The 27,083-nt window shown below is 59.9% G+C and overlaps 3 protein-coding genes across 12 annotated transcripts; 1 reads left to right on the plus strand and 2 right to left on the minus strand.

The window, feature by feature from the left end:
* Positions 1-34: 34 nt before the first annotated feature.
* Positions 35-13,870, minus strand: C16H20orf96 (chromosome 16 C20orf96 homolog). Of its 9 annotated transcripts, none has more exons than XM_065032152.1 (11): positions 13,620-13,869; positions 7,124-7,181; positions 6,759-6,876; positions 6,271-6,413; positions 5,516-5,674; positions 4,940-5,039; positions 4,359-4,516; positions 4,139-4,240; positions 3,078-3,251; positions 2,748-2,866; positions 35-241 (listed from the first exon to the last, which is right to left on the minus strand). In XM_065032152.1, exons 2-11 carry the CDS (start codon positions 7,166-7,168, stop codon positions 136-138), a joined length of 1,224 nt encoding a protein of 407 aa, XP_064888224.1. In that variant the 5' UTR covers positions 7,169-7,181; positions 13,620-13,869; the 3' UTR covers positions 35-135. The 9 variants fall into 9 exon arrangements, with proteins under 9 accessions (XP_064888224.1, XP_064888222.1, XP_064888225.1 ...); XM_065032150.1 differs by lacking the exon at positions 13,620-13,869 and adding an exon at positions 7,638-8,046; XM_065032153.1 differs by lacking the exon at positions 13,620-13,869 and adding an exon at positions 7,457-7,566 and having other exon boundaries at positions 3,168-3,251.
* On the plus strand, positions 8,833-13,913 carry SOX12 (SRY-box transcription factor 12). The gene has a single exon (XM_065032163.1). It carries the CDS (start codon positions 9,809-9,811, stop codon positions 10,706-10,708), a length of 900 nt encoding a protein of 299 aa, XP_064888235.1. The 5' UTR covers positions 8,833-9,808; the 3' UTR covers positions 10,709-13,913.
* A 2,549-nt stretch (positions 13,914-16,462) lies between these two features.
* On the minus strand, positions 16,463-26,222 carry TBC1D20 (TBC1 domain family member 20). Of its 2 annotated transcripts, none has more exons than XM_065032148.1 (8): positions 26,012-26,222; positions 23,599-23,784; positions 22,562-22,642; positions 20,957-21,143; positions 20,160-20,261; positions 19,283-19,424; positions 18,706-18,890; positions 16,463-18,588 (listed from the first exon to the last, which is right to left on the minus strand). In XM_065032148.1, exons 1-8 carry the CDS (start codon positions 26,205-26,207, stop codon positions 18,333-18,335), a joined length of 1,335 nt encoding a protein of 444 aa, XP_064888220.1. In that variant the 5' UTR covers positions 26,208-26,222; the 3' UTR covers positions 16,463-18,332. The 2 variants fall into 2 exon arrangements, with proteins under 2 accessions (XP_064888220.1, XP_021137947.1); XM_021282272.2 differs by lacking the exon at positions 26,012-26,222 and adding an exon at positions 24,499-25,963.
* Positions 26,223-27,083: the final 861 nt, after the last annotated feature.

Below are 27,083 nucleotides of genomic sequence, written 5' to 3' on the forward strand. Positions count from 1 at the left end.
TCCAAGTGACTGCAGCCAGTGAGCAAGCCAGGAATGACAGTAACACCTTTATTGCACCACATAACCGCATCCGCGAGTCCCAAGGCGGGCTGGGATGGAGAAGTGGTGATGGGAAAGCAGCACTTCCTCAGCACCTCATCTGAGCCCCACTGTGCTGCGTATTGGGCAAGGGGCTGAGCATCCACTGAGTGGCTCCTCCTTGGTGGGGAGGCCGAGGACCACCTCAGCATCGGGCATGCACCTGAGTGAGAGAGGGGACTTAGGACAGGCAAAGCAGGAATAAACTGCTGTACTTCAGCTTCTTTGGCGCAAGGAGGAGGAGAAGCAGCTCCTGCATGGCCAGGGCGGGAGGTGGGTGACTGCTCGGGTGCTCTGTGCAGCCCACCCGGGGAGGGAAGTGAGCCTTGTGTTCGCTGTGCCGCTGCCTTTGTGTCCCAGGGCCCGTGGGGAGGGTCCAGAGGCTGGCTTGGGGACACAGGACAAAGCTGTGGGATGAGGGGCAAAACCCCTTGAAAAGCAGCTGAGGGTTGTTGTGCACAGCCCCTGTTCAGCAGGAACCAGATCCCAGCCCAACCTCCAGCTCACCCCAACACCATTTTGCTTTTCAGCTCAGCCTTCATGGTCTGCCCTGGCCACTAAACACTCTGCCTACAAATCAGCTCTGAATCCCAGCCCTGCTCCACGGCCCTTTCTGAGACTGTGCTTGTGACTGCGGGACAGGCTTGGTGCTCACCGGCCTTCCCTGCCAGGCAGAGCCAGATGTAACCCTGGGGCTCTGAGAGGGAGAGGAGTTAAACCAGCTGCCCCTCACTGTCAACCCCGCAAGACAAACAGCAGCGGAGAAAGCCCATCGGAGCAGTCAGGTACATCTGCTTTCTCGCATAGACAGGACAAGCACAGCAAGCTGGGCTTGCTCAGGGCTGCTCTCATCCGTCTCTGTCTGAGCCCAGGACAAACTGTGCATCCAGAGTGTCCCCAGCACGGGGCTTGAAGCTGCTGCTGAAATCCAGCCGGGGCCCCTGGAAGCCAGAGGGATTTTAAAGAGAGAAAACTGAAATGCAGATGGGAACAGATATGCAGGGGTCACAGCTCCTCTGGGCTCACAAAGGACCCGAGGAGGGTCAGCAAGAGCCCTGCGCTCCCGCGCACCCTTATGCTTCCAGGCTGAGCACAGATCGGGTCTGATTTTTGCTCCTTCAGGAAGCAAATCCGGTGTCAGGAACCAAAGGGTTAATTAGAAAAAAAAGCAGGGCCGGTGAAGTCGTGTGAAAAGTTGCAGGGAGGTCAGTGGGAAAGGGCCGAGGGATGGCGAGCGGGCCTGGCACGGGCTCCCGCCTGTCAGCGCGGGTAAGCACCAAATGCCTGACTTGTGATGTTACAGAAACTTTCCACTTGGGCCTTCCTGCTATTTTTAACTCTCCTCCCAGCCACCCTCAGTAATCCCAGCCCCACCAGATGTCGAGCCTAATTAATTCCCTGTTTTTATCATTTTTTTGTTGTTATCGGAAAAAAACCCTAAGTTGCACTAATCCATCACTCGCCCCCCTCCCGTGGTCTCCTGACACGTTCCAGGTTTTCCTCCTGCTTCGGCTCGTGCCTCCATAGCGCTGCAGCTGTACTGGCTTCCAGCTAAAACCCCAGGCCTGGAGCAGGAGATCTGGCCCCTGTTGTTGCCCGCACCACCTCTGGTTTGCTGGGAGAGCATCTGCTCATCCCAAGGGATGATACTTTCACGCAAAATAACGCCCGTGGGCATGTGAAGTGCAGGGGAGCTGGGGGCTGGCCCGCACCTGCACCGATGGGACGCGCTGGAAAGGAATGATTCCATTAACAGACGTCTCTGTGCCAAGAACAATTTGTATAGGCAGCTGCTGTAAATAAAAGTGCATATGCACACTGTTCTGTGCACAACTACGGGTTTTGGGTGACAGCATACTCAAGATTCAAACATCTTTGACCCATTTTTTCTCAGGTTTGTACCCCTGGTCAGCGGGCAGCGCAGGAAGCTGAGGTACCTCAGCAGCTCTGAATCATCTGTGATTTGTCCTCGCTGCTGCAGGACAATGGGCAGCATTATGGCCTCAGCCTGTTGTGGGTCTGTTGGAAAACAGCCTGTCACAGCTGGGTGCTGCTGAGCGTCAGCCTGCAGAGCTGGCCCTGCCGGGTCTGTCCCTGCGAGGAGAGCCCGGTGTTCTGTCACCGAGCTGGCAGGGCCTTCTCCCTGTCCACGCTAAGTAAGGATTCGCCTTGCGCTGTGTAATTCTTACCTCCAGTACCAGCAGAGCGCACCCTGGCAAGTGGGAGCGGGGATTACCCACAACCTGCGCTCTGGATGTGATTCGCTACCAGAGAACTGGGGCAGGGGAGGAGCAGGGAGAAAGATCATAAAGTTTTGCTATTTTTCTGCCAGCCAATGCCATCGACACATTTTTTTTACATATTAGGTGAAATAGCTGCCCATCTTTGTTCCCCCAGTGCACTGCTGCCATTTCACACAACCAGGTGGGCAAGACCTGCCTCGCCAGGAATGCTCCTTGTTCCCAGCTGCTCTTAGGCAATACTATGAGACCTGCAGTGTCTTCCCAAGCAGAACCCAACGTAACTGTGAGGTTATTCCCCAGGCTGGGTGTAGGTTTAACAGTGACGTCTGTTGAAAAGACGGGGTGAGGTTATTAGCACTCAGTGCCAAAGGCTCTGCAAGCCAAGGCCACAGAAAAGGGCTACGTGTGCCCACCGACCAGCCTTACTTCGGTCTGCGGAGAAGAACGTCAGCAAAGATCATCTCTCTTGGGTCTCTTGCACTCTGGCGCAGTGTCTGGATACTTATCTTCAGCTCGCCAATCTCCTTTTCCAGGTCTTTATTAGCCTGAATGAATTAAATTTCCAAGAGTTCTTTACTTTGCAAGAGAAGCAGGAGTGTTTTGGGATTTTTTTTAGAGATTTTGAAACAGCAGAGCTAGAAAACATCCCTTGTACAAGGAATCCTCTAACAGGCTCCCTGAAATACCTGCTGGACGGCTCGTCCTCAGGATGTCCCAAGTGCCCACTGACTCCCGTGGAAAAGGAAGGCAACATACCCCACTAAGGCAAAAAAGTCCTGCGGACGGGCAAGGGCTCAGGATGGCCGGCTCTGCCGCACTGCGCCGGCTCTTCCCCAGCTCGCTCACCTCCCTCTGCCTCAGTATTTCACGTTGCAGAATGTAGTTGTTTATCATCATCTGCTTCAGGCCATCCTGGTGCAGCAACATCTCCTGCACGGGTGAAAAGAAGAAAACCAGCTGAAGAAAATCCCCAGTAAGCACCAGCAGGAAACCCCACGACTGCCGGGTGCCAACGCTGGCTGTGTCCAGACACGTCACTCTTTGAGGAAATAATTTCTGCTCAAATGAGGTTTGGGTTCTGTCTCTCGAAAGAGACTGTTCCTGAGATCACATCATGCTGATTGTGGAATGAGATTGAGGAACTCAAGAGATCCAGTTCAGTTTCCCAGGGAAAGTTTATTAATATTGCTTGGGTTACTTATATCACCCATCCTTACAAAATCACCTGTAAAAGGGCACAGCAGTTCTGCACCAGAGCAGGCTGTAAATTGAGTCAGTAATTAATATTTTCTTAGTGCTCTCAAGCTGCTGACCCAGGAAGAGGGCTAAGCACGTCACACAAGCAGGAACAGGGCAACAGGAGTTCCTCCTATTTTGGGAAGAACAACAGCAGTCCCTGTTCGGTAGTGCCGCATATAGTTTAATTTCCTCATGAATTTATTACAAACGCATGTGCGCTGCCACAGCGGTGTCACAGCCAATTAGCAAAGCAGCTATCTAAATAATGTAATAAAACAGGGACCGTAAAAACAGGGTGAATGTTGGGTCACAATGCACTCACCTCCATGTGGCAAACTCTCAGGAGCGAGTCTGAGAATATTTCAACTCATGAGACTACAGCAGCAGCTCAGAATCATTTCTCATGTCCCCTCCCAGCCTGACAAGCAGCCCCAGGATGGCACGGGAGGGCAGCAGTGATGCTCTGTCATTTGGGGTGCCTGCTGCACCATGCTATTACCAATGAGCAACATGTGGCAGCCCCGGCTGTGTTTCCCAGCTCCCAGAAACTGATCTCACTTGCTGGGATGTTCACAAACCTCCACGACTTTCTGCAGGATTGCCTCTTGTTCCGCCTGTGCCTTTGCTTGCAATTCTTCCAACATGGCCTCCACCATTTTTTCTGTCTTTTCTGTCTCCACCTGAGCGCACAGCGGGAAGCAGCAACAGGAGCGTTAGGCAAGACAACCATTGTGTTCCTTCCTCCCTGCTCTCATCTTCCTCCCTGGGAACGCAGCAGGGAAGGAGAGGTCTCAGCACCTGCTGTTGCTTCTTCAGGTTCTCGATGCTATGCTGCAGAAAGACGATCTTGATATCTTCTTCTGGATAGTGCCCGTTGATGTAGGGGCGCAGAGTGCTGAGCTCCTCCTGGAGAACCTGAACCTTTGCTGTGGCTTCCTCCAGCTGCTGCTGTAGCTCTGGTTGAAAGTCAAAAGAGAAACTCTCAACGCAGGGATTCCAGAGCTTTGCTTCTTCCCTAAGCTGATGGGTCTGTCCTGCGTCTGCCTGAGCCCTTCTCTGCAGAGATTACACACCTGGTGGGGAGCAGGAATGGCCAACGCGAGTCAGACCCTGAGCAGATCCTGACCTGAGGGGACAGTGCAAAGAGCTGCCGAGGAGGGGGCACTTCCCTCCTCCAGAGCACGCTGCCACTGTCACAGGGCTCAGTCCCTCCCGACAGGCTGGTGGAAAGATCATCCCATATTGCAAACAGGATTCTTTTTCAGAAACTGAATTGGTTGACATTTATAAGATCAACACAGCGTCTTTAACCTAATAAGATGGAAAGCAAAGATAACATGGTGCACAGACTGCATTTCATAGTGGTGTGAGAAACTCACCTCCCAGGTTCTTTTGCAATGTTTTTTCTGTTTCCTGGAGCTCTGCCCTTGCTGTATCCAGCCGATTCTGATTGAGGGTCTGCACCATTGCCTGCACGCTCTGCATAGGGAGAAATCCAGTCACTCTTCATCCCACAGAGCTCTGAACTGTCCCGCTGCTCCATCCCTGACCAGCTTACGTGCCGGCACTTGCATTAGCAGCACAGAGGAACCCGTTGCTGTGGCTGCTGCCAGCTCGTGCACTGGAGCTGCTCTGGGGAGCAGAGCAGTGCTGCAGGAGCCAGTTGCAGCCAAGGACACTACGGGGGGACAGGTTTGGGGTGTTACAGGAGTGATTACTGGTGCTTGGGACAGTTACAGCCAGGGTGCTCTCATGGCTTTAAAACACAGGCACAAAACGAGCATCTTGCAGGACCTTTGGGCATCAGAGAGCTCCCCCAGGACTGGGGACACTCCAGTCACACACAGTGCATGGGAGGGGACCGGACAGTGTCTGACCCTTCTCCACTCCTAACAACTAATGGGAAATTCCATGTTCTGCTGAACTGGGTCTGTTGGTCAGCCCTAAAGCCTCACCTGAAATGCTTCATACTCCTGCAGCAGGACCCTGGCTTGCTTGGCAGTGCTGTCATCAGTGTGCTGGATGTACCTCATCAGACGGCAGTTGGTCTCTGCCAGGTGGGCACCACGCTGCTTCAGCTCCTCTATGGTATTTTTCTTCAGATCGATCAGATGCTACAGGAATTTGTGGATTAAAGTGTTGGAGAATGCACCAGTCCTACCTGCCCCAAGTTTTGTTACCATCATCTGCCATCCCCAGGACATTCCTGTCGCAGGGTAACAGCACCAATAAGGACCTGACCATCCTGGCATCACATAACAAACCTCAGCCAGGATGCTCTGACTTCCCCACACAGCTCATTCCTGCGCCCACCGTCCTCACTGCCAGCTGCAGGATCACCGTCTCTTTTATAACCACCTTTCACCTGCCAAAAATCTGCAGACACGTCCTCCACCTCAACCTTCTCTTTGCCACACTGAGAAAATCTGATATTGACAGTCTTTTCCAACAGGTCATGCTTCCTAAATCTCATCCCTCCTACAGCTACAGCCTGGAATCTCTCTTGGTTTCTCTTAATTCCAACAATATCAAGGTTGGATTTCACCAGCACTAAGCAGAGCAGCATAACCACCTCCAGCGTATTAATAAATAAACACATGCCATTTTGCAAGCGTGAGTCAGACTGCTAGAATTTCTTCCATAAAGGCCGCCAGGGTAACTGTATGGATTTGCTACCTACATCCCAGCTCTGGATGTTTCTCACACATACCGTGGTCATTTCGATCTCTTCCAAGGCTTTAGCTAATTCAGCCTTCCTAAGCGCTAATTTCTTGTCAGCAAAATTTGTGTGTTTCTCTTGGGATGATGATGTCTCCAAAGCCAAGTGTGGTTTTTTACTCAGTGTAAATGAAACTGGTAAAACAAAATAGAGGAGTGTGTTTATTTTGCAGTCCAGCTTTAACACATCTACTGTCTCCTGTCATATTCGGCTGAGGGAAACATAAAAGAACAACGGAGTGACTGAATTCAAACCTGCAGCCCCAGCAGAAGCTGCTTGCAGTTACAGCCCAGGAGCTGCCTACAAAGCTCTCCCTGGCCTCTTCTAGTTCTCCCCCTTTATTCTCAGCGCTTTCCCTTGGGTAATTTTCTTTTTGTGGCTTTTGCTGAACATCTCCCAGCAGAAAGAGCTGGGCTAATGTGAAAGCAGCACCGGTGGGCAGGGACAGCAGCGCAGTGTGTAAGGGAATCTCTCCCAACCTGGCTTGTTCTTCTCCCCTTTCTTCTTCTTGTCCTCGTCGGTGTGCAGTGGCAAAGTCACCTTGTGGGCTGGAGATTTCCTCTCCTCTGCTTCTGGCTTCTGCTGTTTGCTGTTATCCTAAACTCAGCACGAGGGTAGCACAGAACACGTTGGGAGTCAGAGGAGGTTTGTGAGCAGACACCTCTCTGCCTCGACCCCCAGATCTGACTCCCCCAGATCTGAGTCCCCTCCACAACCCCCCGGGGTTCCCACGTGCCCCTTTGTGCCCATCACCGGCAGCGAGTCCCAGGCCTGTTGGAGAGACACTGTATTTACAGCCACAGCGCTGTGAGTACCAGAAACCCCACAGGAACAAGAGACTTACTGTTCCCTTGGACTGTGCTCCAACGCCCGGGACCTGTGCATCCATCTCTGCGCAGGCTCTGGAAGGAACAAGCGTCACCCCACGTGTGGGCTGAGCCCGCGACCCTGCCCGTCCCCACGGACCGTCTGCTGTGAGTCCAAAGAGCACAGAGACACCCCCCGGGCTGTGGAGCCCTTGGTGAACCCCAACTTCACCGATCCCCCCTGCCCCGCGGGGAGCTCCTGCCCACCCCATCCCCCTGGGGACTTCTCCTATGGGAACACCCCCTCTGTCCCACTGGGAGCCCCCCGCGGATCCCCCGTACCCCACAGTCCCCCGGGGCTCCCCCCGTACCCCGCGTCCCCGTCTCCCGGCCCCGGGCCGGTCTCCATGGCGACAGCGGCCGGGTGCGGAAACCGGGTGGGGCCGCGCGCACGGGAAGGGGCGGGAGGGGCGCCCCCTGCCGGCTCCGCCCCGCCGCCGCACGGCGGAAGCCCGGGGGCAGAGGGACGGGACCGGCCGGGGCGGCGCTCACCGGGCTGGGGTCCACCGGGGCGGGAGCCGGGCCGGAGCGCACAGCTCCGCGGGACGGGCCGCTCGCGGAGCCGCAGGGGCCGGGAGGGAGTCCGGGGGATGGCGGCCGCGGTGCACGGGGCCAGCCGGGCAGCCGCCTCACGGGCGCTCGGCGAGGTTCGGTGCTGTGGGTCTTGCCGCGCTAACACGCGCTCAGCCCGTCCTGCCCGCGGGCCTGGGCGTCAAGCCCTGTGGATCAGGGGGAGCGGCAGAGCGGGTGCCCGGTGCCAGGGTTATACGGGAGCTGGGTGGCGGGTGCCCGGTGCTGGGCATCGCCTCCGGCTGCACGGGGAGTGAACGGCTCTGCCAGGCCCCGTGCAAGGCCCAGCTCGATGAGGAAGCCGCTGTGGGGGGTGTTGTGTGATGTTGTCGGGACAGCTCAGGCGCTCGGGCCGGGCCGGCGGGAGTGCAGGCCCCGGTACAGGCCGCAGCGCCCGGTACACGCCGCCGCTCCGGCCCCTGTTTCCACAGCAACTGGCGGCGGCGGCGCAGCCAATGGGTGCGCGCCCTGCGGCGAGCCCGCGCGCCGCCGCGGCAGCCAATGGGCGCGGCCCCTGGCGGGCAGCCCGCGGTCTCCGGGGTAACAGCGCCGCCGCGCCATTGGTGCTGCCCGCGGCCCCGCGAAGGGGGCGGGGCCTGTCCGGGAGGGCGGGGCCTGGCTGGGCCGTGCCGCGCTGCGGGTTCAAGGCCCCACGCGTGGCACCAGGAAAGCGGCGTGGCCCCCGTGGGCAGCGCGTTCCCTGCCCGGCAGCGCCTCTCGCCGCTCCCCGCCGCTCCGCTCTAACCCGCCGGGAGCCGAGCCCCGGGGAGACGCCGCTGGGGTGGGTGGAGGGGACGTGTCCACGGTGGCACCGGCCTTCCCACGCCGCGGGGGGCCGAGCGCTGCAAGCCGCAGCATGGGGGTTGTCCCGGGCCTGGGCTGTCTGGGGGAGCGGGGCACCCCGAGAGGCCGGTGGACCGGCAGAGGCGGGGGCCGTGAGCAGCGTCCCGGGGGATGCTCTGGTCCCAGGGGATGCTCTGGTCCCAGGGGATGCTCTGGATCCCGGGTGATGTTCAGGGTCCCGGTCAGCAGAGCCGTGCCCGGCTCGGGGTGCTGCTGCCAGGGGGCCGTGAGGGGTGTGGGGACTCCTGGGGGTGCCCACGTGAGGGTGTAGGGGGCACCGGGGCCACTGGGGTGCTCAGACCGGGGGAGCAGTGCATAACGGCAGTAGTGGAGCATCCCCGGGTGGGTACGGGAGGACACGGGGAGATACCAGAGTGACCACCCGGGGTACTGTGATGCCCGTGTGAAGGTTACTGGGGATGCTGTGCTGCTCCGGTGAGGGCACCGGGAGCTCCCAGGGTGCCGTGGCGGCGGTACCGGGGGTACCGGGGCGTGCCGCCCTGCCATTCTCTCCAGCAACCCCTCTCCGGGCGTCTCCCATTGGCGGAGACGGATATTCCCCCCCGGCCCATGGCCAATGGGCCGGGGGGGGCGGTGCCTCCCATTGACAGAACCGGCACGGCGGTGTTTACCGGGGGCGGGGCGGTGGCGGCTATAAGAACGGCACCGGGGGGCGTGCGGCTCCCGGGCTGCCCGCACCGCCCCCGCGCACCCCCGACCCGCCGCAGAGTCCTCGCACCGCACCCGACCGGAGCATCCGCCGACTCGACCGGGGAAACCTCTCCAGGCGGTGCGGAGCATCCTCGCACCGGTACAGAGCATCACCCGGCCGGTGCGGAGCGTGCCCGTGCTGAACATCCCCGGGTCGGTGCGGAGCACCCCAGAGGGCCCCCAGACCGGCGCGGAACGTCCCCGAGCCGGTGCCGAACAGCCCCGAGCATCCCCGAGCCGGCGCGGAGCGTCCCGGAGCACCCCCGGACCGGACCGCTGTTGAGCATCCCCGAACCGGAGACCGCCGGGCCGGCCCGGAGCATCGCAGCGGCCGCCGCCCCGGCGGAGCCGCCCCCGCCGTGCGCTCCCGGTCCCCGGCGCGGCCCCCTGCGCCCCGCCCCGCCGCCGCCCGCTCGGCACAATGGGGGCGGCGCGGCGCGGCGCGTAGCGGCGGGCGGGGAGGCGGCGGCAGCAGGCGGGGAGGAGGACGAGGAGGAGGAGGCGGCGGCGGCGGCGGCGGGGGGGTCCCGGGACCCGGCATGGTGCAGCGCGGCACACGGGGCCGGGGCGCAGAGGCTCGGCGGGAGCCCTGTGCCTCGCTGCCCACCCGTGACACCGAGCCTGCCTGGTGCAAGACGCCGAGTGGGCACATCAAGCGGCCCATGAACGCCTTCATGGTGTGGTCACAGCACGAGCGGCGCAAGATCATGGACCAGTGGCCCGACATGCACAACGCCGAGATCTCCAAACGCCTGGGCCGGCGCTGGCAGCTCCTCCACGACTCTGAGAAGATCCCCTTTGTCAAGGAGGCCGAGCGCCTGCGCCTCAAGCACATGGCCGACTACCCCGACTACAAGTACCGGCCCCGGAAAAAGGGCAAGGTGGGCACTGGCACGGCCCGCCCGCGGCTCCCGGTGAAGATCAAACCCTCGGTGCTGGGCCGCGTCTCCGCTGGCCGCAGGCAGCCCGCTAAGCCGCCCGCCAGCCCCGACACCCCGCAGGAGCCTGCGCTGGAGGTGCCAGCTGAGGACAGCCCCATGGCGCCCGGCACCACCACCTGGCATGCGGCACCCACTGAGGAGCGTGGCACCGAGGAGCCCCCTGTGGCCCCCCTCCCTGCCATTGCCTGCCCCGAGCCGGGGAGCTCCCCAGAGAGCGGGTCTCCCTCTCCCATGTCGGCCAGGTCCCCTCCCTCCTCCTTCAGCTCCTCTGATGAGGAGCTGGAGGAAGAGCTGCTGGGGGTTCTGCCCGCGCGGGCTCCTGCCAGTGCCGCCTGCGCTGCCCTGGACTGGTCCGTCTTCGACAAGGACCACGACCTGTTCCCGCGGGGAAGCTCCTCGCATTTCGAGTTCCCGGACTATTGCACGCCCGAGGTGACGGAGATGATAGCGGGGGACTGGCTCATGTCCAGCATCTCAGACTTGGTCTTTACCTACTGAGTCCCGCGCTCTGCAGGTAACGCTCTTCTTTTTTTTTTTTTTTTTCCACAATCAGGTCATAAAAAACAGAAAAAAACAAAACAAAAAAACAAAACCAACAAAAAAACCCGAAACCAGCTGTTTACATGCAGGAATCAGGTATTTTGCCTTGAAGCCGCTGGAAGGCAGAGCTCCCTGCTCACCCCATCCCCCTGGCACACACCCACTCCTCGTCTGTCTGTCTGGCCCTCGGGACACGTGGCTGGCTGCCGCGGTTATTTGGCCGTGAAATGCGAGTATCTAATGGGGTTTTTATTGTCAGCACCTGGCCCCTTTCCCCCAGCCGTGGCTGCTCCGGCCGCTGCCCTGGGCAGCAGTAGCACCCATGTCAGCCCCAGCTCTCGGTGCCCGTCCCGCCCTCCCCGTTCCTCGGGAATGGCCGATTCCTTTTGCTTTTTGGCTGCATTTAAAGCCTGTCTTCAATTTTTTCCTCTTCCTTGTTGCAGCCCTTGGGGAGGGGTCCTCTGCTGTGCTGCATCTAGGGGTGGCAGAGCCATGGGGAGCCCTCTCTGCCCAACACCCTGTTTCATGGGGGTCCCCAGCTTTGGGGGTTCGCTGTCCCACAGGGCTGGCTCTTTCCCTGCGCTTTCCTTGTGGCGCGCGCTGCCCGCCGCTGACTTTGGGAAGAGCAAAGTTGTGCGCACGTGATGCGCACGTGGATGCAGAGGCTGTGTTGTTCCTCTCGCCTGGCGGTTGTGCAGCGCCCACCGTGCCGCGGGGGAAGCCCATGCCTGGAGCCACCCCGAAACCCGCTGGGGGACAAGCCCTTCCCAGAGCAACCTGCCCCTCCTTTAGCCTTGGAGCCGGTGCCCATGTGGCACCTGCGCTGGGCTGGCTGGCTGTGGCTGGCAGAGCCGGGTCCTACCATGCGCGACTGCGGCGGGTGACGCTGCCGGGGTGACAAGGCCAGGCCGGGCAAGGATGCTGTGGGAAATCTGCCTTAGGCAACCACCCAGGTGGGGCTGAGAGCAGCAGCAACAGCCAGTGCTCGCGGCTGCATGTGGTGTGGGCGATGCTCCGGCACGGTGCTGCTCCACGCTGTGCCATGCTGTGCCCCTGGTTCCGCCAGAAGCGGGGACATCCCGGCACAGCGCTGCCAAGGAGCTTCCCGGCACGGCAGGTCCTGTCACAGCGGCGCCTCCAGACGGGTTTTTCTTTGCTTTTCCTAATGGCTCCTTCCTGCACCCAGCTGCCTCCTCCCGCTGCCAGGAGCACGTGGCTGCAGCGCCGGGCGGCAGCAGCCGCAGGGGCAGCACGGGGGTACGGCTGTGCTGGGGGGACCAGCAGCGACCGCAGCCACCCCGCGCTGCTAGCCCTGGGGACATGGCTGTGGCAGGGAGCTGTACTGGGTCAGCCGGGACTGCTGCTTGCAGCAGCCTCTGAGGTCCCCATGGCCCTGGTTCTCCAGGGGTTCAGGGTGTGTGGGGACCCCTCTGAGCCTTCCCAGGCAGTGGGGTGCCAGGGGCAGTGGGGCACCTGCGCCCTGGAGCTCTGTGTCCCCATTTTGGGGCTGCCGGTTCCTCTGGTCACAGGTTGCCCTGTGCCTGCCCGGTGCAGCAGGGCTGGACAGAGCTGTGACCAGGGGAAGGTCTCCCCGCCACTGGGTCCTGGCACCCCGGGGGGGTCAGAGAGGGAGACCTGCCTGGCCCCGCTGCCAGAGGTGCCGTTGGCCTCGGCTCAGCATGGGGACAGGCACCGTGGTGCAGGGAGAGGTGTGTACCCTGGCCATTCGCAGGGATGCTCAGTGTCCCCCAGTCCCGTCCCGGGTGGCCTCAGAGTCCCCTCGAGGCACCTCCCTGTTGCCAGCCATGGGTTGTAGATGTGTTGGTGTGTAGCGGTAGCTGCGTGTGTGTGTGTCGGCGTTGCCTTAGCCGCCGTGTTTCAGTAGCCCCGGTGTGGTGCCAGCCTGCGGAGCCAGGCGGGTGTCACGCATCAGACACATGTTCCCTGTATAGAGCGTGTCCCCGTCCCTGCCCCCCCGGCCCGTTCCCCACTGGACCCAACCCCACCCAAGGTGGAAAAGCCAAATAAGCACCGGGCCAGCCGTGACACCGGCAGCCTGCTCCTGCCTCACTGCCACCCCAGGGGGAACTCTGCTTTCCCAACCTGCGGGCAGCCTCGTGCCAGGAGCGCCCCAAGCCCCCTCCCCTGCTTGAGCTGGATTTGGGGTTCCTGGGGGGTTCCGCAGCCCCAGGGTTCTCTGACATGCACAGATCTCACCCAGCATCTCGGTGCCTTCTCGGGGTGCACAGCCACCCTGTGCCATGGCTGGGAGCGCTTGGGAAATCTGCTGAGGCTGCCGGCCGCCTGCCCTCCGTCCCCATCCCCGGGGAAGTCAAAGCCCCGAGTACCGGCAGGGCCTGAGGCCATGGTGAGGGTCTCGCATCACATGTGTGTGCTGTCAGTCCTGCAGCTCAGGGCACATGGGTGACCCAGGGTCCTCTGTGTCACCCATGGGCTGGGGTGCTCCCTCCATGGACTGTCAGGCGAAACGTTTCCTCAGGAGCAGGTTCTGGGTCAGCGCCAGAACCAGAGCCAGAGCCGGGGCCCCCCGGCCGCAAGCACAACACCATCCGCTTCATCCCCGTCCCCCCTCATCCCCCTCCTGCCCCCTCCTCGAGACTCGCTGGGTGTGTTTGTCGGGGGAGAACCGTTGTGGACAGTGGTGGATTTTCTGTGCCGTGTGGTTGTAGTGCTTAGAGACCCCCCCAGCGTGCGGCCCCCTCCCGCTGCGCCCCCACCTCCCCGCTGCCCCGTGCTGGCTGGCATGCGTGTGCGAGCGTGTGTGCGTGCGCGTGCGACATCCTGTCATCACTAGAGACAAAGCTAATAATAATAATAATAATAAATTAATAATAAAAATAAACCAAACCTCTCTCAGGAAGAAGCTGCCCCGGCGGCGGCCGAGCAGGCCGGGGGTCCCCGGATCTGGCGGGGCCGCGGTGCAGCCTGCGGACGGGCGCCAGCGCTCGGGGTCACCTTTGTAGTGTTGTGTTAGTGAAGGGTCCTGTATTTGGTGTCTTGGAGAAATAGGATTTAGTGGAGGGGCAGCCCCGGCCCCCGTCCCGTCCCGGGGGGTGCGACGTGGCCAGCGCCGGCTCTGCAAAAGCTCAGTTATTGGTTATTCTGACTGTTGTGACTATGGAATAAAGTGTGTTGGTCGCTGTCCATGGCTCTGGCTCCTCCTGTGCCATCTCGCTCCTGCCCTCAGGATGGGGCATCCCCAGGGGGATGTGGGGTCCCTAAGGGAATGTGGGGTTCCCAGGGGCCAACATCCAGCTCCCACCCTGGTCCACGGGCTACCACCCCAAACCTCTGCTCCCACACTAGCCCACGGGTTTCCTCACTGCCTGTCCCCTGGGGAGGGTTCATCATTGTCACCTGGCACGGGCTGGATGTCCCCTGGGAGCAGCACTGCTGGGGGGGTGTGCACATGTGTGTGTGTGCATCTCGTTACTTGTGTGTCAGCACCTGGCGCGAGTGCACCCCCGTGTGTGCGTGTGTGCAGGCCGGAGCCATGTGCACGGTCTATGTGCGGTGGGGGATGCCTGGCGTGTGTGTGCACACACGTGTGCAGTGCACGCGTGTGCTCCGTGCCCGTGCCGGTGCCGGCTCCTGCTCGGTGCACACGCAGCCCCGGCGGGTCCCCCCGGCTCGGCTTAGCCCGCGGGAACCGACGTGTCGGGGGGGTCGGGTCGCTAATCCGGCCCCGCAGGAGGGCCCGGGGGGGGCCACGCGCCGCTTGCGTCACCTCCCCCCCCAGTTGTTGCCACGGCAACAAGGGAGCCCGGAGCATCCGCGGGTCCCGCCGCCCCCCGCCCTGCGCTCCGGGCGGTGCTGGGGACAGGGCTGTCCCCGGCGTGGTGGACGTGTCCGGGGAGGCCTCTCCGGCACCGGGCTTTGTTCAGCGGCATCGAAAGGGTCCCGGTCCCCCCCGCCCTCCTCCGGGGTGTCATTTACCCCGCATCCCCCCGCCCCGCACACCCCCCCAGACTGCAGGGCAGCTCCCATGGCAACGCCCCATCCCTGGGCAGGCGGCCCGAGAGACGCGGTGGCCCTGTCCCCTGCAATGTGGTGGCCGTGTCCCTGTGTCCCCGCAAGGCAGCGGCCCCGCATCCCCCCTCCTCGCCCCCGCCCCTCCTTCCCCAGCGCCGGCGATTGGGTGGCTGCGGGTGGCCTGATGTGGGGCCCGATCCTGCCAGCGCGGCGGGTGGGGGAGGGGGGGGTGCCTGTGCTGGATCCGGCCCAGGACGGGCAGGTCCCCGTGTGCAGGGGGGTCACTTCCTCCGTCCCGTGTGGCAGCCCCACGGGACAAGGGCAGCGATGCTCTGGTCAGCCTGAGGACGTGGCCTTGGCCTCGCTGGCCCGGCTGAGTCCTAGTGGCTGAGACAGAGCCCTGCAGGGTGGGGCAGCTCTCAGGGTCCCTCCTGGCACTCCCGGAAACAGGCAATGGCCCTTGCATGGGGATGCATCCAGTGCCCCATTTGTGCACTCTGGGGCAAAGACAGGAGCTGGCTCAGCCCCACGGGTGCTACAGCTGCGGAGGGGGGTGGGCTGGGGGCCCTGCTGCCATTGCCATCGTCTCCCAGCAACCTGGCACACACTGGCATGTCCCCGCGCTGTCTCTTGCAGCAGCAGGACCAGAGCACGACCACGCCATGGCTGAGCTGGTGGCATTGGCAGCTCCTCCAGTGACCCTGGCCAGGTTTGGGCACAGGGTGCCCATCCTGCTGGGTGCTGTGGGGCAGCTGCCCCCTCAGACAGGGACCAGGGCGGGAGAAAGGGGCTGGAGGAGCCCCAGGACAGCCCTGAGCCAGTGAGGCCAAAGCCCCCACACCCCCAGCCCCGTGTGCCGACCCCAGCGGTCTGGCTGTATGTCCTGACGGAAGCGTGGCACAGAGGCCGCTCCTGCCGTGCCGCACACAGCTCCACCGTGGCCAAGTCCAGCTCCCGACACAGGCACCCTCTGCTCTCTGGCATGGGCAATGCGGGCAGCCACTCCCTGAGGACAGGGAGGAATTGCAGCACAGGTAAGTGCCAGGAGGTGCTGGTGAGCAGCCGAGGAAGAGGAGGGCTCCAGGGCCCCACAGCCCCAGGCCTCTGCCTGCCTGTTCCTCCTGAAGGGTTGAGCGCTACTGAGTAAGTCGCTCACAGAGAAGCAGCCCCAGGGAACTAAAACCAGCCCCAGGATGATCCAGTAACCACGGTGGCCGCCTTGTTTCACTGAGCGAAGCCCGTTCCCAGCCCAGAGACAGCGGCTGCTGTGTCACCGTGGCTCAGCAGAGTGTGCCTGGCTGCTGGAGATGGCACAGGGGAAGAGGCGATGGCTGTGTCCCCGATGCCGGGCACCGTGCCCTGGCTGTGCCTGCGATCTCCTCCCACAGCCGGACACCTGGCCCAGGGTGCAAAAGGGGGTCAAGCTATTTCCAGCCCCGCTGGTGGGGGACACCGTGGAGCGCGGGACACCCTGGAGAGTCGCAGCACGTGCAGGACCTGGCGCTGACCCAAAGGCAAATGGAAGGAGAACGGTAACCAGGCTGGGAAGTGCTGTTTTGCTCTGCTCTGGCTGCTCTTCCCACGGGGATACTGGGCACGAGGCCACACGGGTTGGTGACCGCAGCAGACGTGCCAGCGCCAGGCCCTGGGTGCCACAAGAGCGGTTCTGGCACCCCCAGCCCCACACCATGCCCTACTGGCACAGGGCGGGGAAGGAAACGCGTTTAGTAAGTGTTTATTTTACAGCTATAGGGTTTGTACAAATTTGCATTTACATGGGTACATACAAGTCTTTGTGCAGAGGAACTGAAGCACCCGAGCACCCATCTCCTCCCAGGCCCTTCCCCTCCTTGGGGACAACACAGGAACTAAAGTGCATCATGGCCAGAGAGCAGGGAGAGCACAGCGGCTTCCCCAGGGAGGCTCCAGCCATCCCGTCCTTCGGGGCAGTGGGGAGTGCACAGAGGGGTCCGGGGTCCCCTGGCAGCACCCCTGGGCCACCATGAACTCTCCTGCACCACGAGTTTTAAAGTGCAAAGTCACCCAGCACTCCGTGCCACAGCGGCCAGGGGCTGGAGGCCAGGAACAGGCTCTGCCATGGGTCATGCTGGGCGAGGAGACCCCCAAGCAGCCCCCAGCTCACACCACCCCTGCCTCTGTGAACGCAGATCCACCCACTCCAGCTCTCAGCCTGCAGAGGGAACTGCTCTGCTCACAGATGAACTGAAACAGGTCCGGCGTGACAACTTTCTGCACCCCCCCAGCCAGCCCAGCACAGCCCCCCCGAAACCAAGGGCCCACAAGGCAGCCCAGAATTTACCCAGAAATGGTTATGAACCAACAGGCAGGGGTTTGGGACAGGAGGGTGCTGAGCTTTGCACAGCAAGAGTTTTCTTCTCTATCCAGAAATCTGTAACTCTTCAGGTAACACCTGGTTTTCAGGTGTGCAGCCCCTGGGCACGGCACAGGCGGCTTTGGGCACAACGCAGCAGGGGGGAGCCAGGGGGGCCGTAGGGATGGGTAAGGGCACTTGCGGGAGGTTTAGCAGGTTGGGGAGAGGTAGAGGCATCGAGTGTCTATTGGCTTTGTCTCAGTGGGACACTGAGTTGTCCAGAAGGATTTGCTGCTTAGCCTGGGGGGTGAGGGAGCGTTGGGACTGTCATTGGCAGGGAGCTATGCCGGGGGTGGGGGGGGCCTTTCTGGGAAACTCCCTCACTTGCGTTATTCTGAGGGGCAACACTGAAGTTTGATCGGCTCGTGGGGGAGATTTAAGACAGACTTCCAAGCGTAAAGACTTCTGGCATGTGCAAAGTGTTTTGCGAGGCAGAAAAAGCCTTTCCCCACATTCGAGCCTGTTTCCAGAGCCATAAAAAAAGTCTGCAACTAGTGTTTACAGTGTCACTAACTCTTGTGGTGACGCAATGTGGCGCATGACAGCACATACCTCGGGCAGGCCAAGCGACACTTGTCTCTCACCACGCTGATCTGAGATACGACTGCGGTGCTGCCCAGGATGGAGTCCAGCGCCCAAGAGCTCTGCTCCCCCTGGGCCGCTCCTGCCCCCTGCCCTTCTGTGACTGGGGCAGACTGCAAAGATGAGGAAGCAAAGGAGCCGGGGAGTGTTACACGCTTGTGGAAGGGTGAGAGCACCGGTGGAGCTGAATGCCAAGGCGTGTGTGCTGGGAGCGATGCAGAGACAGAGGATCTGCCCTCAATCACACTAATTACCCCAACAGAGAACGCGGGATCATTTCGGCAGAGCCCACACATGGTTCTCCACTCACACGGTCACCTGTGCTTGCCTGGAGAGCTCGACTGATCCGTACTCCTGTTCCTCACCAGACAGCGGCAGCGCCCGTCTGCTCACCTCGGCACTGCGAGGAGAGAACACGGTGAGCGCTGGCGCAGGGAACAATCCTGCTGGGCTGCTTCCCGTCAGTCTCTGTCACAAAGGCCCAAAGCGTCACAGGACGCAGCAAGAATAAAAAATAATCTTCAGACAGGTTGTTTCTGGACACGTCCTTTCAGCAAACATCAGCCCTTCGTGCCAGGGGAAGCCGTGGTTACAGGGACGGCCCTTCCTCTGGCTTCAGGGGAAAATCTGCAGCTCGAACTTGGGGGCCCACTCCAGCGCGCTCTTCACCACGGCCAGGGCAGCCGCCCCCAGCGCCACCGTCAGCCCCATCACCGCCAGCTTGACAAAGCGGTTGGTCCTTGGCTTTGTCAAGATGGATTTTGTCCGCTCCTCCCCTCGGAGCCGCTCCCTGAAGCGCTGCCTCAACACAGTGTCTGGTCTCTGCTGCACTGACGCCAACTCAAAGTCCTTAAAAGTGGAAGCCGCAGTTCTGCAAGAGAAGAAAGGAGTGAAGGAGCGCCCACAGCTTACCTTTGGGGCCAGCCTCCCGCCAGGAAGGAAGATCTTTGCAAGGGCACAGGGAGCAGGCGGACTGCCCCGCACTCACCGTTCCGCCTGCTGCTGAGCTGCCTCCCGGGCCAGTTCGGACGGGGGAAACTGGACAAAAAGGTCCCCAGCTCTGCTGATCAGAGTCTCGTACGGAAGGTCCTGCGGGATTTGGGACAGGAGGTGGTGGACAGAGGCCATGTCGCACTCACAGTCCAGAACTTCCTGCTCGCGGTACAGCACGATCTGCAGAGAGGAGCGAGAGCACTGAGGATAGCCGGGGACGTGGGGACGACTCCTTGTCACGCTGAGGCCATGGAAAGCCCCTTCCTGGGTAGTTCCACCCGCCTCCTGAGCCGAGGCTGCAGCTGGCAGGTCTGAGATGCAGGCAGAACCTCAGCAGGGCCTGACTCCACAACTTGCCCTCAAGCAGGGGTTTGTGTGGAGCTCTCTCAGGAAAAAGGGAGATGGATACATGGCGCAGGGTGCTCCCCAGCCAGATGGGCTCCCCAACACCCGCACAAGTGCCCAGCAGTGGGACCAGCATGTGAAAGCACAGCCAGTCCCCCCCTGTAACCCCCAACCACCAGCACTGTGCGACAGTTCAGTTAACCCCCTTGTCACTGGACAGTACTTACCACAGCAGCAAAATAAATGGGCATCAGGGGATGGCAAGCCAGGAAGAAGTCATATAATCGCACAACGTGCCTAAAGTCGGACAGAACGTGCCCAAACCAGGTGATGAGCCAGCTGAGAGCAAAGATGGTTCCCACCTCCGCGCTGTGCAGAGAGAAAGGGCAGTTAGAGCAGCCACTGCCGGCAGCGGGGAAGCAGCGCTGAACCCCAGGGCAAAGTACCACTCGTCTCACGGCCAGCGGGGTCCCCAGTAAAAGTCCAAATGGTCCCTGCAGGAGAACCTGAATGTGTGACATAGTCCGTCACTGGCTGGCACGCTGGACACCTGCAGTCCTGCAGCACAGTTAGCTGTTCAGATTCCTTCCCAGTCTAAAGGCTCACTCACTTCTGGGAGTCTGTGACCGAGCTGGGTACCCAAAGACATCCTGGCCACACAAGGCAACAGAGACACTTGTGCAGAAAGCGCCCTCTCGCTTCCCTTCCTGCTGCTGCGTTAACCTGCCCAGGCTCCACAACCCAGGAATTATCCCCAGAACGAGCAACAGACTATGGCAAGGTGACACCAGCTAAAAACTGGGCATGGGAAGTGGCTGTGGCACCTGTGTGTGACACCATCCACAAAGACCCAGCTTTCCAGAATGCACTGTAAAGCACCAGGGTGACAATGACACCACGGAAAACCCCCTGAGACAGGCAGCACAGGTCTGGGTCTGCTCAGAAGCAGAGTGCCACATGGCTTTGGACTGTCACCGTTGGCTGTTGACTCACTCTGAGGAAGCCACTGTGGTGCTGGGGACATGCTGGTGCCAATGGCCCCATGAAGAGTGACACAAGACTGACAGGGCAGAGTGGGGAGGCTCTGAGGGAACATCTGCATACCTCTGCATGAAATCGTGCACCTCAGGGTTCACTTGGTCTATGATGGGCATCAGGTAATTTAAAATGTGCTTGGTATTGTCCATCGTTGGGTCCATGAAATCCCTGAGGAAATATTCAAAAGAAGCTCTGTCAAGCAACCACATTGGTGAGCTCTCCCTCCAGGGAGGCAGCCAGAGGTAAATAAATGTCCTTGCAACAACGAGCTTTGCTGGCAGGGTGGCCCCAGCCCCAGACAAGTGCTGGTGTCAGCTGGTATGTCTTATTTCCCTGCAGCACACGAGTGAACCATAAAGCCTTTCCAGCACCCAAAAGCTAACTCCCCACCTGGGAGAGCAGGGAGAATCCCTCCAAACCAGTCCACAGCTGAGAGGCTGTTCTCATTTCAGCGCACAAACAGGAGAGACACTTGACATGGGGGCTCAGGACACCAGCTATACAGACCCCCGCAATGTGCCAAACTGCGCAGGGCTACATAAGGAGAGTGTGAGGCCCCAGGGGCTGGAGGCCCTGCCAGCAGACATGGCCAGAGAACTATGAATAACATAGGCACGTTGGCTTTTTTACCTTCAAGAGATACTACAATTTAATTGTCAGCCTTCCACTAATCCTTCCTCAGAGCACAGCTCCCTGCAAAGCCATGTGCCACCACGTGGTCACGCTGTCCCCTCTGGGCAGGGACACGACAGGCAGCTGTGACATGCGGCTCTGCTTCTCCGGTCACCCCCACCAGCACTGGTGTCCCCACAGCCTAGGGACATGCAAGCGGCTCCTCTCCTCCAGCCCAGCCCGCCGGGTACCTGAGATGATGCGTGGAGAGCTTTTCCACCAGCGCCGTGGCCAGTCTGTCCCCCACCACCAGCAGGAAGGTGACCACGATGTCGTGGTAGCCCTGGTAGTAGTGCAGCTGGGGGTTGCGCTTGAGGACGTGGAGGATGATATCGATGAGCTCCTCCTGCAGCCCTTCCCTCTGGTCATCTGGCATCCCTGCGGGGACAGGTGACAGCAGGATGGGCTGTGTCACTCACCAGCTCCTGCCACTGGAGTGTGGCTGTGGTGTGTGAGGAGGGGACCTGTGCATTTATCAACCCTGTCTCCAAGGATGTGGTGCAAAGGGGAGGGAGACAAAACCAGCAGAAAAAAAAATATCCCAAGCCCTAAATCCTGCCCCTCAAAACTCTGACGGCCCAGGGGAAGCGGCCAGTTGTTAAGGTTGGTTAATATTTGGAGCTGCATTGGCCCCACCTGCGAGGAAGTCGCTGTGGAGGACGGGAACGGCGTTTGCTGATGTTTGTACAGCGCGGCAAAGAGCGAACTGCGCTGCACATCCAGCACTGCTAAGGACATTTTCAGCATTTCTAATTTCCCAGGGGCTCCAGAAAAAATTAGACAGGACTCATTTTCACAGAAACCATGCCAACTGCATCAGATTGCGAGGCCTCCATCGCCACAACTCAGTATCAGTCCCCTGCTAACAACATGTGTTTAGGGACAGGATGTCACAGGAAAAACATTGTTCCTGCCTCACGCAGCTGCAGCCAGGTTCTGGCAGTCCTTGTCAGTGGAGAAAATGCCCAAAGGCCAAGCAGAACGTCCCAGAGGAGATACTGCAATGACAAAACTCTCCTTTTCCCCCGCTTCACTGATGTGTCTAAAAATAGGCAGGACGCTGCCATTCAAGGGCAAAAAAATCCGTAGAGGCAGGCCCTTCAGGAATGAGGGTTGTACACGGTATCTGCGCTCGGAAGAGTCAGAGTGAATCAACTGTTTACGCAAAATAAACACAGCAGAAGAGGGAAGCAGATTCCGGCCGGAGTTAAACAGCTGCTGGATTAAATGTTTTATAAATAGCACAACAAGGCACCAGCCACCCATCAGAACTAAACAACTGCAAAACCCTTTTGCTTCTAAAGGTTCAGAATTCACTTAAAATTGGTGCATGAAACTGATATTGACTCCTGTTTTACAACGGAATTTGTTGTAACCAGTGGCGATGCTGCCAGACACACCCCTGAGCCAGAACACGGTCTAAAATAATCGGAAGCAAATGGTACATTTCTCAAGCCTCCCTCTGCCCTAACCCCACTCTGGTCACAACAGGCGAAGGACACGCAGGATCCGGGTCTCTCTGCACTAAAACTTGTGGACAGTCCAGGGCTGCCAGCACAGGGGTTCAAAGGGAAGGGGGGAGCATAACCACAGCAAAACCCTGTAACATGGCTGAAAGAAACTGAGAGCGGCAAAACAGCTCCACTGTGTGAAGAAGTGGCTGTGAGCTCGCAAGAAAAAGGTTTTCTAGAAGTCCAGAACAACGAGTGTCACCCACTGCAACCCCGGGCGATGCGTGAGCCAGGACTTGCCCCACGGCGCGGAGCGGGAGGAGAGTCCCCTCAATCCCCTCTCACCTGGTGGGAAGCGGCGCAGAGATCGCCGCACATCCAGGAGCACTTGCTGGTAATCCTTATTGTCCTCGCGCAGCTCCTTTCCTGCCGAGAGAAAGAGGAACGTGATTCACAGCGAGCGTGCAAAGGCACCGGGCAGAGCTGAAAGCAACCCCCAAGCAGGGACGAGGAGGTGGCTGCAGCACAGACACAACCCCAGCAAACACACCCTTTCTCTGTGTCACACACCAGCCCCTGTCCCCTCACTTTTGCTGACACTAAAGGCATGTTGGCGCAAGGAAACGAGACTTATTTCTTTAAACAAACATTAAAACGCTTAAACTGACACCACTCCCAGTGTTTCTGAAAACATCTTTGCACTACAATTTTCACGTGGAATTCAAAGCGTACTCAGCAGCAGCAAAGGACAATAGGCTGTGGAGCCCACAAAGAATGGCTTATTAAATAGAAATAATTCGTAACAAAACTCCACCACAGGTAGCTAAGATCATTCAAACAGAAAAGAAAATAATTTGCTGGCACACAGAACTTCCAGCAGCTCTGGCCACTTAACACCACCCAGCTCCCGACGGACGGGGGACGCACACTGCTGAATGGAACAACAACGTCTGTCCTGGTGACAGTGACTGTAACAGCTACAGGACTTGGAGCTCCTGCATTACTGAGGCTTAAAACCCACGCAGCTACCTCAGCAGGAAGGTCATTTTCTGTTTCTGCTCTGACCAAACACCATGTGCTTCATGCCACAAACTGCTTTACCTGTGCCTGGAGGAGGCAGCTCAGAAGTATTTCAGCCAGTAAAAGTTTAGAAAGTTGTGCATTTCCAAATTCTGGCACTTATGTGCAACACCGTGCATGAAGCTACAGCATTCACACCGCAGCGTGAGTCCCTATCGCACACGAGCTTGGGGGAAGCGCAGCAGCACGGCGGGGCGAACAATCAGGTCAGAGGGCACGCTGCCACCTTGGTGACCCTCCCTCCGGCACACAGAGATCACTGAGCCCTTGGTCACTGCACCCGAATCCAGGTGGGTCTGTACCTGGAGGAGGGGGCAGGTCGTCCGTGTTGACACTCAGCAGCTTTGGCCACACTTTGCAGCGAATCTCATCCGTCAGGAGCCCCCCCTCGCTGATCGCCATCCGCCGAAGCGCTGCCACGTCGATGGGGTCGCTGTTCAGAGCCTGATAAATTTCTGCCACTTTTCTTTTCTTCTTAGAATCAAAGTCTGTGAGCAAATCACCAAGAGACATGCTGACAGGCAAGGACAGCACATGGGGGGCAGCAACTCAGATTGGGGAGGGGGGAAGAATCTGGTCACAGCGATGCCACATGCACAGAAGGGAGCTGACATGGGACAGACAGTGCACACTCACCAGGACAGACCAGGGACCGCCCTGGTGGGTCACCCGCCAGCTGCCTGTCCACATCCCCACAGGCTCAGCATCCGGGGTGCCCCACGGGGTATCCCCAGCGCTTCCCTCCCACCCCCACTGCTCCTGCAGCCCCCAGCCCTCAGTTCCCACCCCCAGCTCAGGCTCCGGCCAGCACCGTTCAGAGCCCTCGTCCTGCAACGGGTTTACTCTCTGACGCAGCTGCCAGCTCAGGTGTCAAGTGTCTCATCAGAGCAGGACTCGCTGTTCCCACCAGCTCCAGGCTGAGAGCGGCTCTGGGACGCAGCCGTCCCAGGGAGAAGTCTGAGCATTTCCACCGACAGCAACAGCCACAAGAAAGGACATAATTACACTGGAGTTAACGAATCACAAACGTATTGACTTCTCTCCCAACAAACACAATCTTGCCAGCTGTTAGTACACACGCAGTTCACAGTATTGAACAAATATCTCTGTTTTGTGGAGTGCCTGAGCCCCGAGGCAGGTGGGAAGGGAACAACACCCAGAGCACACGGTGCTCTGGTTTCAGATGGGGTAAACGCACTTACAGGAGACCGGAACGCTTCCCTGGGAGTTGCCAAGAGACACTATTTCACACTGCATCGCAGTATTTGTCACCTCTGCCTCACACAAGGAAGGAAAGAGGCAGCTGAGCAGCACCCGATACCCCACACCGGAGGAGTTTCCACTATGGAGACTTTGCGGAGCAGCCACAGGGCTGGAGTGCACGATGAGGCCACAAACACCACCTTTAGGTAAAGGCTTTTCCAACAAATCCAACTACCCCGGGATCCAAACGGGATTTGCTTGATAAGGGATGTATCTGAACAGGATTTGGGGTGGGAGGAATTAAAAGGATCCGGATGGAGAAACAGCCTCAAGGCCCCACCCTCCCAGCAGCAGCTGGGGGAGCGCGTCCCCTGCCCACGTGGCACCTCCGGTGTCCCCTCCCTGCTCCTGGGACGCTGCCTGAAGCCGAGCTGGAAGTGCCGCTTTTCAAGGTGCTGGAATGGGATGGCAGCTGCTCAGACACACGGACACTGAGGAGGCCAAGAGGTGGATGCCATCCCTTCTCAAAGTACCCTTTACAAACACTTTTGAGATGAAAACAAGATGCAGCAGCCTAGGACAAACTTCCAACTCCCTTCCAAACATGGAGTTCCTGGTAACGTTACACCAAACGCTCACCCAGTGACCACAACTTCCTTTTATTTCCCTTCCTGCCCCTTGTGCAAGCAGACGTGTGTGCACAGGAGCAGAAACCAGCTCCAGTCCACTGGCTGTTCCTGCCCCTGCAACACAGACACCTGCTGGCACCTCCAGGAGCCCCGGGAAGGAGAGACTCAAGAACTTCACGAGTAGCACGAAGGAAGGGGCAGGTCTTGCTGGCTCCTCTTCTGAGATTTACTGGCAAATACCCCAACATTTACCCTGTTTGAAAGTACAGCAAACAGCAGCTGCAAGTAATACAAAATCAGGTATTTCAAAGGCTTTTCTGTGCGCCCACAAAACCTCGACTCGCAGGCGAAGTTGCACTTCGAAGGAGAAACCAGATCTCAGAGCATGGGGGCTCATCGCACCCAACGCCAAGTGTCCCAGCACAAAGTGCCACTGCACCGGCCAGAGGGTCTGTGTCCCCCCCAGCGCCCGGAAGGGCTCTCGCTGCCGAGCACCCGAGCACAGCAAGGCCGGGCCAGCCCCGGGGCCGCCCCGGTTACCGCCGCGGTGGGCGGCCGGGAGAGGCGAAGCCCGCAGAGCTCAAGGGCCTCGAGCCGGGTAGCGGCCAAAGCGCAGCCGCGGCTGCTCCCGCGGCCTGGAGGGGGAGGCCAGGAGGGCCCGAGGGGGTTCCACAGCCGCGGGGGGGTTGAGCCTGAGCGGAGGGTTCGGGCCCCCAGGACCCCCCGGGCCCGTCCCCGCCGGGCGGCTCCGAGCGCAGCGCCGAGCCCCGCCCCGCCGCTAGGGGGCGCCGCCGTGCCCGCAGGGGGCGCTCCAGCCCCCGGCTGCCTCAGAGGACCCGGCGCCCCCCGCCCGCTCGCCCGCCAGGCCCGGCCCAGCCCGTACCGTGGCCGCCGACACCGTTGCGCGGCGGGCTCCGCCGGGCCATGTTCCCAGGCGCTGCGGCGCATTCCGAGCCGGAAACCGGACCGGACCAGGCTGGGGCTCCGCGCTCCCCGCGCCGCCCGGTCCTGTTCCGCCCCCGCCCGTTCCCCCCGCCCTTCCGCCGCGGGCGCGCGGGCAGTACGTCACGGCGCCCCATTGCGCAGTCGCAGCTCCGGGAGGCGGATCACGTGGGCAGCAGGGGGTGCGGCCGGGCGCGCATGCGCAGAGAGGAGCGCGCCGCACGTGTCCGCCCCCCGCGCAGGGTCACGGCGCCAAGACGTTTATTTGCAGGTTTTTATTGCGAAAAACAACCCGAACCGCCACAGCACTGCGGCTTCCCGGGGCGGACAGCGCGTCCGCCGGCACCGCTCCCGTCCCCATTAACGAGCGCCCATAAAGAGACACCCCGGGGCTTATTTCATGGCCCGGAGCAGCAGCTGCGCTGAGAATTTGCGCCTCATGCTTTGCAGCGGGGCTTGTCACACCTCGAAAGGTCCCTCTGTGCACAGGGTGTCCTGCCGCCTTGTGCGAGGCCTGATGGGCACCTTGAGCAGCAAGCACTGCAGTTTGCAAACCTCCCTCGCTTGAAATAACAGAAGAAAAAAGGAGGTTAAACATCCCGTGTAGCTCACAACCCAGCGCAAATGACTACGAGCTGTATTTTTGTCATACTGGGTGTTCTTACATTACAGCACATCAAGGTAACAATCAACACGGTCCAACCTTCACATCATTCTAGGATATAAAAGATGAAATACAATATATTTCCCCTGGATGAAGTTATGGAGGAGAAAACTACCCTGGTGCAGGTGAAACGCCTCATCCCATCCCCGTGATCCTTGTGGGAATTTGCTGTGTTCCGTGTTCTCCTGCCCTGTTTCTCTTCAGTTTAACCCAACCCACACTCCAACCTGCCATGCAAAATTAACTGAAGTAACATGAAGTACGTGGGCGTCACCTGCCAAAGAAGAGGGAGGGGGGATGCTCAGGGGACCCACAGTAGCCCGAGGTCACGGCTCCAGCACCCACTGAG

The sequence above is a fragment of the Columba livia genome, chromosome 16 (genome assembly GCF_036013475.1).
Source record: "Columba livia isolate bColLiv1 breed racing homer chromosome 16, bColLiv1.pat.W.v2, whole genome shotgun sequence".
In the NCBI taxonomy this organism is placed as follows: Eukaryota; Metazoa; Chordata; class Aves; order Columbiformes; family Columbidae; genus Columba; species Columba livia.

What these genes read in the sequence shown, in the direction of transcription:
- C16H20orf96 (XM_065032149.1), bottom strand. Translation starts at nt 7,494, where the DNA reads ATGGAGACCGGCCCGGGGCCGGGAGACGGGGACGCGGG. An exon ending in AGGAGTATGAAGCATTTCAG is followed by an intron (nt 5,040 to 5,515) that starts GTGAGGCTTTAG and finishes CTCCCTATGCAG; the next exon opens with AGCGTGCAGGCAATGGTGCA. An exon ending in GACTTTTTTGCCTTAGTGGG is followed by an intron (nt 2,867 to 3,077) that starts GTATGTTGCCTT and finishes TAATTCATTCAG; the next exon opens with GCTAATAAAGACCTGGAAAA.
- SOX12 (XM_065032163.1), top strand. Translation starts at nt 9,809, where the DNA reads ATGGTGCAGCGCGGCACACGGGGCCGGGGCGCAGAGGCTCGGCGGGAG.
- TBC1D20 (XM_065032148.1), bottom strand. Translation starts at nt 26,207, where the DNA reads ATGGGGCGCCGTGACGTACTGCCCGCGCGCCCGCGGCGGAAGGGCGGG. An exon ending in CGACCTGCCCCCTCCTCCAG is followed by an intron (nt 22,643 to 23,598) that starts GTACAGACCCAC and finishes TTCTCTCGGCAG; the next exon opens with GAAAGGAGCTGCGCGAGGAC. An exon ending in CCATTTATTTTGCTGCTGTG is followed by an intron (nt 18,891 to 19,282) that starts GTAAGTACTGTC and finishes TCCTCTCTGCAG; the next exon opens with ATCGTGCTGTACCGCGAGCA.